This window comes from Hyperolius riggenbachi, chromosome 9 (assembly GCF_040937935.1).
Source record: "Hyperolius riggenbachi isolate aHypRig1 chromosome 9, aHypRig1.pri, whole genome shotgun sequence".
NCBI classification, from domain to species: Eukaryota; Metazoa; Chordata; class Amphibia; order Anura; family Hyperoliidae; genus Hyperolius; species Hyperolius riggenbachi.
The window spans coordinates 272,366,745-272,377,499 of record NC_090654.1 but is presented as its reverse complement, the minus strand read 5'-3'; the positions used below and the strand labels follow the sequence as shown (position 1 = coordinate 272,377,499).

The 10,755-nt window shown below is 43.9% G+C and overlaps 1 protein-coding gene across 1 annotated transcript in view; it reads right to left on the bottom strand.

Annotated features, from left to right (window-relative positions):
* Positions 1 to 10,755, bottom strand: part of CALM1 (calmodulin 1) — a 36,129-nt gene that overhangs the window by 3,888 nt on the left and 21,486 nt on the right. Inside the window, exons 3-5 of the mRNA XM_068254573.1 lie at positions 6,574 to 6,717; positions 1,748 to 1,854; positions 1,526 to 1,661 (exon numbers count right to left, since the gene is read on the bottom strand). Of these exons, the coding sequence (XP_068110674.1) occupies positions 1,526 to 1,661; positions 1,748 to 1,854; positions 6,574 to 6,717 (387 nt within the window). The remainder of the gene's footprint in view (positions 1 to 1,525; positions 1,662 to 1,747; positions 1,855 to 6,573; positions 6,718 to 10,755) is intronic.

The window sequence follows — 10,755 nt, the reverse complement described above, 5'->3', positions numbered from 1 at the left end:
CCACGACTCCAACTCAGACTCCGGGTGCCAAAAATTGCCCCGACTCTACATCCCTGTGAGTAATAGCCCAAGTCAGAGCTGAAGTGTCAGGCAGCAGTGCAGTCTTACATAGAAAGGCCAGCAGAAGAGTACCACCCCCCTGGGAGTGTCCACACTCACCCCCCAGATACTGTGTCCCATTTCTGCTAAAGGTCAGTATAGGCAAAATTAGCCACACCCACCAATGCACCTAAAGTATTGAGCCATTAATCAGCCACCTTCACAGTGCCAAAACTGATACCAGTGACAAGCTATCTAAACCAGCGATTAAAAATGCAAACTCAATATCACTTCAAATCAAGAAACTCCCGATGCAATGCCAATACAGCTTATATGGATTACACAAGCCTTAAAGGACAACTGAAGCAAGAGGAATATGAAGGCAGACATTTAATTCCTTTTAAAGAGACACTGAAGCGAAAAAAAATATATGATATAATGTATTGGTTGTGTACTATGAATAATTACTAGAATGTTAGCATCAAAGAAAATATGCTCATATTTTTGTTTTCAGGTATATAGTGTTTTTTTAACATTGCATCATTCTATAATATGTGTCGTTTACACAACACTCAGCATTCAAAATGATTCTTTCAGAGCAGTCTGAACTAACGATCTCTCCTCTGGCAGAAAATAATAAATTTGTTCACTAACAGTTGAGATAATAAGTCAGAAGACAGCCCTCTCCACGACTTTGAAAGTAGTAGAGCTTAATTGTTTTTTTTTTGCATAGAGATAACTGGAGTTTAACTCTTCCTGTACTGGAAACAATTAGACTGATGTATCTGATCTTAATGTTTTATTTCTTAGCTGTACTACACATACAAATCATAACAAAAACATTTTTCACTTCAGTATCTTTAAACAATACCAGTTTCCTGGCATCCAGCTGATCCTCTGCCTAATGCTTTTAGCCCTAGACCCCTGAACAAGCATGCAGCAGATTAGGCGTTTGAATTACACTGGAAACAAGCCTGCAGCTAATCTTGTCAGCTCTGACAATGTCAAACACTACTGCAGCCAAACAGATCCGCAGGGCTGCCAGACAACTGAGATTGTTTAACAGGAAATAAATATGGCAGCCTCCATATACTTCTCACTACAGTTGTCCTTTCACAGCGAATTCAATGTATTTACGCATATTGGTCACTGTGGGTTGTGACTGGTTGGTGTAGCTGGTAGCGGAGTGTAGAGCTGTAAGCCAGCACATATGCCGGGGGGGGGGGGGGGGGGTTCACCCATCAGGCCAGTTTCAGACATTCCCCCTTGCAGACTAGTGAAAGTAACAGTGATGCCACAGAGACATTATTTCCCAGCTTTCTGACACTCAGGAAAATACACAAAGTTGGATAAGCCTGCTACTCATCTTCAAAGCAGCATCACTAAAAAGCTTGGCCTTCCAATAATCTAACCTTGGACCGCGAGCAGTTTCTGAACACCATCAGAACCACAAGAGGGTCACATGGCACCTGGCGGATGTTCTCACCTTCATAATTGACTTGTCCATCTCCATCAATGTCTGCTTCCCGGATCATTTCATCTACTTCTTCATCTGTTAGCTTTTCTCCTAGATTGGTCATTACATGGCGGAGTTCAGCTGCACTGATGTAGCCATTGCCGTCCTGTCAAGCACGAGAAAAGACCTCAGTTATGTGAGCAGGGCACATATCCGCGCAACATCCACACAATACCGAGAGCGCTCCATTACCTTGTCAAAGACTCTGAAGGCCTCACGGATCTCCTCCTCACTGTCTGTGTCCTTCATTTTCCTTGCCATCATGGTGAGAAATTCAGGGAAATCAATTGTGCCGTTGCCTAAACAAGGAGACAGGTAGAGGCTTTAGTAAGGACCTTTGTTCATTTTCAAACCAACCCTACAAGCAAAGCATAATAGAGACCCCAGTGGTTAGATTACTACCCTCTATGTCCTTGATTAGCGCACCACTACTACCTGCAGTTACCAGAAGAAAACCTGAGGGATATAGAAGCTGCCATATTTACTTTTACTACCAGTTGCCTGGCAGTCCTGCTGATCCTCTGCCTCTAATACTTTTAGCCATAGACCCTGGAACAAGTATGCAGCAGATCAGGTGTTTAACAATGCTGTCAGATCCGACAAGGTTAGCCACATGCTCGTTTTTGGTGTTACTCACACTACTGCAGCCAAATAGATTAGCAGGTCTGCCAGGCAACTGGTATTGTTTAAAAGGAAATATGGCAGCCTCCATATTCCTGCCACATCAGTTGTCCTTTTAGATGTTTGCAAACTAGACTTGTGTGGGGAAAAAAAACAAACTTTTTTGTAACGAGCCACACTTTGGTTTACTATAAAAGAGACTAACAAAATTGTCATCCTTATTTCTTCTATCCTGCAAGTTCCTATACCTGTTCTAATGTGCTCTAACTGCAGCCTTTCCCTAGTTGCACAGTGGCTATTATCTCTGTTATATGATCTAATCTCTCCTCTGTCGGCTCTGTCAAGCTGAGGCAGTCAGTCTGGAATGTGCTGTGCTGCTTGTGATTGGATAGAAGCTATACACACCCTCTCCAGGCCCCCTGCACACTGTATGACACACACTGAGCTCCTCAGCGTATCACTTGCTATGCCTTTTGTTTGTAAACACTGCATAAAAATGGCAATTACAAGCCAGGATTGCAGCAGGGAGAGGCAGAAACAGCACAGAGGGGCCCAGGAGAACATAATGAATATAATGGTATGCTTTTTATTGTAAGAATTTTAGAGTACAGATTCTCTTTAAGATAAGTAATAGTTTTTAGCATGCAGTCACAGGCAGAAACCGGCTTTATTGCTCACAGGACAGCCTGAACACCCCACTGTGGATGCTGCACAAGATTACGTTCACCCAACCACCAATTTACTAGCCTTTCGGTACTCCTCACTAGGTTCTGATATGAACCTCAAGAGGGGTGCAGACATCAGTCACCTTGGAGCAAATAAAAAACATTCACTACCAAGTCACATTTGCCAGCCTTCTGTTTTTCCGTCAAGACAAGACAATGAAGGGATAAAACCCATTCTTCAGTTAATAAAAGCCATTTATAGCCTGAAGGCTGGGGAGGACCAAAATCAGAACTGGATTGTCTGGAGGGGCAGATGGCCAGGACTTCAAATGACAGCCGGAAAATCACTTCACTTTAAAAAGCAGAGCTGTATTGAAAATAAACTGATGAGATAGATTGCATCTGTAGTTCTACTTTTACATTGTGTACATCTACATTGTGATATTCTAGAAATCCTAGTCTTATTTTGTGTCTGAAGTGGACCTGAACTCTTGAACAGAAGTAAAACAGAAATGCACCCTGTATGTATTTAGAGAGTTTAGCCTGTCTAAACCCCCCCCCCCTTTCATCTTATCAAACATGTAATTTGGTCTCAAATGCGTCAGCTGGCTGCCTCAGCACTGGGTGTTAATCTGCAGTCTACTTCTTGCTTTCATGGAAGCAGACATAGGGTTAACTGCAGGATTTGTATCAGCTTTAACAATTGTTCTTTGCTGTTGCTTATCTTTTAGAGAAAAAGGAAGTTCTTAGTTCAGGTCCGCTTTAAAATCCTACAGTCTGTGTTTAAGTTCTCATTGTCAACCCAGCAATCAAATTTCGCCAATTAGAAATCTGCCAGGGAGTAGCAATCGTTTTACCACTACGCACTACTGATTAGATTTTAGGAGATTTGTGCTGGGAGAAGAACCCCACATTCAATTAAACCACCACCTCTGCTAGTCTACCGATCGTTGTCGTAGAAAACTACACAGCTGTCAAACTGACGTATCTAACCGGCTCCAGACCGATAACAATTACCACCTATCCCAAATCAAATTCTCATCGACATTGCCATCAGAGTCTCAGCTGAGGGACCTAGCTTTTAATCTATTCGCCGGTTTAGCAAACTGAACATCTAATAGATGAACTATTACACAATGGGAGTAGATTCATTAAAGATAACTCACTCAAGCAGCACAGGGTAAACCAGCAAGCACACGATATGCGCAATCCAGGCAGGGTAGCTTGCACTCTTTATGCGCGCAACTTTGAAGTACCATGCTACATTCATGTATACGCAGCACTTCACAGGAGTGTGCGTAGCTTAACCCATCTTAGTTCCTGGACGTAGAAACAACGTCCAGGAACCATGCGCGCTCCCGCAGCCGATCGCGCGCGTGCACCCGGCCAGTTAGCCAGGCAATCAGTGAATCGGGCTATGGTGCCCGATCACTGATTCCTCTCCCCCGCAGAAAAAGCGACAGCTTCTCTCGGAAGCTTAGCTTTTTCTGGCTGTTGCCTCCCCCATGCGTCTCTCTAAGCGCATGTTACGCTTAGAGTGACGTCATGTAAACAAACTCATGGCCGCCATCTTGTGGCCAAAAAGTAAAACTACAACTAAAAGTAAAAAAATAAAACTCAAGACATTTACATTATAAAACTATTGTTAACATCCCACCCTCCCAAAAATACCCAAATAAAATGTTTAATATAAAAAAAAACATTACAATAAAAAAAGGTAAATATTTACCTAAGGGTCTAAACTTTAAATATCAATGTAAAGATGAAATAGTTCTATATTTTTTTTATTTTAAACTTTTAAATAGTGATAGATGCAAAACGGAAAAAATGCACCTTTATTTCCAAATAAAATATTGTCGCCATACATTGTGATAGGGACATCATTTTAACGGTGTAATAACCGGGACATATGGGCAAATACAATACGTGAGTTTTAATTATGGAGGCATGTATTATTTTAAAACTATAATGGCTGAAAACTGAGAAATAATGAATTTTTTCCGTTTTTTTCTTATTCTTCCTGTTAAAATGCATTTACAGTAAATTGGCTGTGAGCAAAATGTACCCCCCAAAGAAAGCCTAATTGGTGGCGGAAAAAACAAGATATCAGTTCATTGTGATAAAGTTATAGGCTAATCAATGGGAGGTGAACATTGCTCAAGTGAAAACGACGGAACGCGAATGGGTTAAGAGTGCATGCTACCCTGCCAGGACCACACGTAACATGCGCTCGCTGGTTTAATATGCACTGCTTGAGCATGTTCTCTAATGAATCTACCCCAATGCATGGCTGTTAATAACCATCCAATTAAAAGCCAACGAGTTAATGCAAATTTTATGCAGCTTATAAATGAACCAAATGCAGCAGTTGCTGAATTGGATTGATGGATTTCGAATGCCACATTAATATGCATGTAATCAGAATACAATTTCCCAGTTATGCCTCATTTCCACGGACCGCTGATAGGCAGTGAAATACCTCTCAAACTCAACTGCTCACTGCTGCCCGGTAACTGCTCACTTCTGCCTGGTAACTGCTTGCTGAGCACACAGCTCAACACTTGGTGGAAAGGAGGCCTTAGGACTCTTTTCTACAGAATGTTGAACTGTGTGCGCAGCGAGCAGTTACCAGGCAGCAGCGAGCAGTTACCAGGCAGCAGCGAGCAGTTGAGAGTTGAGATATATTTCACTGCCTATCAACGGTCGGTGGAAAAGAGGCCTTAGGAGCCAACCTCTCATTGGCTTGTCCCAGGACAGTGACAACCAGGAGACCAGCAACGAGAAGTGGGTCATGTGTGACATATTTCAAAACAGCCTATATAAGCAAGTGGAGTACTCAAAAAGGTTAATTGCAATAACTTATAACTAGCAAAATCACAGGAGCCGGGCTCACACTAAAAACTATAGCAACAAACTTTAGTTTCTCCAACTCATCTGTGGAACTGCCTTCTAAACCCTCAGCCTCGTACACACATTAGACAAGCTGTTTTGACACATCTGACAAATGACATATCGCCTATCGGGAAGGGAATAGAAACTGTAGCCAAATTGGGCTGTGGAGTCGGAGTGAAGCAATTTTGGGCCACCTGGAGTCATTGGTTTCATGAACTGAGGAGTCCAATGATTTTTGTATCGACTCCACAGCCCTGGCCAAATTACTACAAGTGACCGATATCTGCCCGATTCAACTGGCAGATCAATTCTGACTACTACTGGGCAGATATCGTGCATTTGGCTGGGGTGTAAAAGTCGTTCATACATCACTGTTCTAGAGCATGCACGCATGCCATGAGAAACATTCTGCGCACAGTGATTTTATGAAATTTTGAATATCGGTGTATGAACAACGTCATTTAAACTACTTATTTGCCGGGTAATGAGGTTTGGTATGTGTGCACTAGACAAATCTAGCATGTGTACAATCGCCAAGGATAAATTTACAGTGACGCGTCGGGCAATAAGCTCATTGCTAACCCAATGCAATGAATATCGTAATTGTATGTTCACATGCACTGTATGCCTTGCACACAACAAGACAAGTCTCCACTGCGATCCCATTTTTACAGGCTACGCACGGCACGGAGTCACTGAACATAGCCCTTTATTGTTTATACCCCAAGGATAAACCAACCCCAAACGTTTGCCACCTTAAACCCACAAAAATGATCTACCAATAAGCAGAACCGCAAATGTATCTGCATCCCCCACCAAGTGCCCAGGGCAGACACTCACCATCAGCATCCACCTCATTGATCATATCTTGCAGCTCAGCCTCAGTGGGGTTCTGGCCCAGAGATCGCATGACTGTCCCCAGCTCCTTAGTGGTGATGGTGCCATCTCCGTCCTTGTCGAATAAGGAGAAGGCCTCCTTGAATTCTGTAAAATAAAAGGAATACACAATCGTGTAAGAGCCGACATTTACAATGTGAGCCACAAATAGACAACTACAGACCCTCCAGAGTGCATGCGAGGCTTAAAGGACAACTGACGTGAGGGATATGAAGGCTGCCATATTTATTTCCTTTTAAGCAATACCAGTTGCCTGGCTATCCTGCTGATCCTCTGCCTCTAATACTTTTAGCCATAGACCCTGAACAGGCATGTAGCAGATCAGGCGTTTGACTGTCAGATCTGACAAGATTATCTGCATGCTTGTTTCAGGTGTGATTCAGTCAGTACTACAGCCAAATAGACCAGGAGCACTGCCAGGCAACTGGTATTGTTTGAATGGAAAAAAATATGGCAGCCTCCATTTACTTCTCACTTCAGTTGCCCTTTAAGTCTACATACTTTTGTCAAACTAGTATTCCCTGGTCTAATACAATGGAGTACCGATGTCCGCAGACAGAGGCCTTCTCTGTTCGCAATCAAAGAGGTGGGAGATCACTATTCTGATCACCACAGTTCCCGCAGGAACGGCCTGCTCAGCCTCTCACCTCCCCTTTAAATAAGGTAGCACATTCAGGAACCCAGCAGCATGTCTGTACAGAGCAGGTGGCCAATTACTGGCCAACCCCCCCCCCCCCCCCCCCCCCCCCAAATAAAAGTGTACATTGCTCAACTCTGCGCTTGCAGCTCTTGTATGCTAGCTGAAGGGTGCTGAACTGCTGAACTCTACAGCGTGGTTTACATCTTCCGTTTTGATTGGGCAAGGATTGGATCATTTTTCCACCTCCTTGTAGCATGAGGGCATGGCAGATTTTGAGTACTTTGAAAAGTTTGTGCAGGTAAACTTCATACTACATGGAGGTGGTAAAAGTAAAAGTGATCAGTGATTGGCTAATAAAAATGTAAGGCATGTACAAGGATTAAAGAGGAACTGGTGAAAACAACAACTGCTTATGTTTTACAATATTCATTTATAGATTTAGGAGTTTGCTCATTGTAAAATCTCCCCCCCCCCCCTCCCTATTTACAATCTGAAATGCATCACTGGTGGTAGTATCTAGTTCTGCCAGGTGAGCTCTGCGGAATGTTTGTTACTGAGTGTTCTTGGCAGTTGGGAAAAGCAGTTATTTCCCACAATGCAACGAGGTTCAGACAGCAAACTGTCAGGACCATGGTCATGACACTGTGGGAGCGGTTTCAGCACAATATCAGTCACAGAACCCCTGATCTAGTCGAGAAAAGGAATAGATTTCTCATGGGAAAGGGGGCATCACCTACTGATTGGGATGAAGTTTAATCCTGGGTTAAAGTTCCTCTAAGAAATGTGCATTGAAACAGTCTCCCCCCCCCCCCCCCCCAGAGTTATAAATTGAATACACTTTATCCACCTACTGAAGTCTGGATTACTGAAAACACTGACCACTAGGTATGGATGAGCCTTTCAATGTAAACCTCAGGTGAAAGCCTGTATTTAAAAATAAAGCTAAGTGCCGTGCATGTGCAGTCGGAGCAAGCACATATGTGACACTGAAGCAGGACGCTCCGCAGTGCTCTACTGCTGCCCGTCACTGAGCTGCACCTCATCACACGCACACTCACTATAATCTTTAGGCCCCCTTATGCAATTCAGCACTTTGCCCGTTCCTGTTGGACTTCCGTGGCGACCAAATGCATGCAAGTCAATGGGTGACAAACTTTAAATACATTGGCATTGACGCAAATATGACAGGTAAGCGAGGAATCCCAGTGACATGCTTCATGTTGGCGCACTCCACCACAGTGAGGGGCTGCAATGTGCAGAGGTTTTGGCTTTGGAGAGATATTGTACTTCAAAGAGCAGCATAGAAAACGTAGCAGCACAGGATGGTACTGCGCATGCAGACAGAACATTTATATTGCACTTTTCTTGTGATTGAGCATATTGCACTTTTCTCCTGACTCAAGAGCTGCAGCCACTACTAGCGCACACGCTATAGGCAGTAGCAGTGTTATTGAGTCTTGCATGCCAGAATACACAATAACATGGTAGGAAACCATGACAGGCAGCAGAGACAGCGACATTGTCCCACACCAGCAGGCCTGAAGTGAAAATGATGTGGTGTGACCACACTGACAAGTGAAGTGACAGCTTATGAAATGGGATATTGCACACGTGAGTCTCATAACTGTGCAGACTGGTTTACCCTGAATTGTCACAGAAATGAGGAAGACCGCATTGGCCGAAATTCCCCTGTAAAGTTCTTCAAAAGTTTAACCAGACTTAACCCCCTTGCCGGTCCAATTCTCGCGGCAAGAGGGCAGCAGAGCACTTTTTTAAAAATCATGTAGCGAGCCCAGGGCTCGCTACAGGATAGCCGCTGAGGAGCGGCATCCCCCCACCCACTCCGATCGCCTCCGGCGATGAGAGTAAGCAGGAAATCCCGTACAGAACGGGATTTCCTGCTGGGCTTCCCCGGTCGCCATGGCGACGGGGCGGGATGACGTCACCGACGTCAGAGGGAATCCCGCTCCACCCCTCAGCGCTGCCTGGCACTGACTGGCCAGGCTGCGCAAGGGGTCTGGAGGGGGGCGGCGCGGCGGGTAGCAGCAAATCGGAATATGCACGCAGCTAGCAAAGTGCTAGCTGCGTGTAATTAAAAAAAAAAAAAAAAAATTTGAAAATCCGCCCAGCGGGGCCTGAGAAATAATCCTACGCAGGTTACCCCGAGCTGAGCTCGGGAAAACCGGCAAAGAGGTTAAGCCCCATCTACACGATACAATTCTTTGTGCGATTTGATTAAGATTCCATTTACGATCCGATTAAATCGACATGTCTGATTGAGATTCGATTCAATTTGCCATTGTTTTGCAATGGCAAATCGAATCCCGATCGGACATGTCGGATTTAATCGGATCATAAATAGAATCGTAATCAAATCGCACAAAGAATCATATTGTGTAGATTGAGCTTTAAACAGGAAACTTGTACTATGAAAGTTGCCAAAGCTGTCTCATTAAAATCCCCATCGCCTTTTCTGTCTCCAGTCTTTAAAGTGTTCCTAAAGTTAATCTCTAAAATAAAAAAAACTAACAAGTATCTTTCAATGGGAACATATGAAGAATGGGACTTCAAAAATGACAAAGTAAGGACATGTAGGTGATCATAAGACTTTTTTTAAGGACATTTAAAGTTCAGGTGATTTTTCTTCTATAATTGATAAGGTCCAATGCCATGTGTAGACAGACACCACCCAATGCCATCTTTCAGCTTAGTAAGCAAAGTGGCTCCCAAACGTGTAGGTTTCTGATGCAAAAAAAAAAACAAAAAACAAAAAAAAAAAAACACGATTGAAAAGAAAGAATTGTGGTAAATTTGTACTAAACAGTGGCGTAGCTAAGGCGCTATGGGCCCCCATTTAGTTAGTACATTGAGCCCCCTCCCCCAAGCACTCTAGACCAAACAATTGATACTGTGCACCACAACCCGCCAAGGACAACCAGTGTAGGAGGTGCAAGAAGGGGATTGGGGAACAGTTTATGATTACTACTATTCAGAGCATCTATAGAAGTGATTATTACCAGCATTGGAACAATAGACAGCTAAGCTAATACAATGGTTAAGGCTGTGATCTGCAAACTTGGCCCTCCAGCTGTTACAGAACTACAAGTCCCACAATGCATTGCAGGAGTCTGACAGCCAGTCATGATTAATAGAGGCACATGCATTTTGGGACTTGTAGTTCCTTAACAGCTGGAGAGCCAAGTTTGCAGATCACTGGGTTAAGGGAAGGCCCCGCTGGCCCAAAGGACCACCCTGGTGTGGTCGCAACCTCTACATCCCCTATTGCAGGGCTTTTCAAACTTTTCACTAATTGTACCACTTTTATCGTCTGAAACATGTAAAGTACCACCACTATGCCTGCGCAATAGATCTGTCCCGATCAGGCTCGGCTGTTTCTGCTGGAGCCCAAGCTGAGAGCCGCTACTGCACATGCGCTCACGTCAACAAGGAGATCTTTGGGGGCCCCAGCGATGAATCCCCTCTAC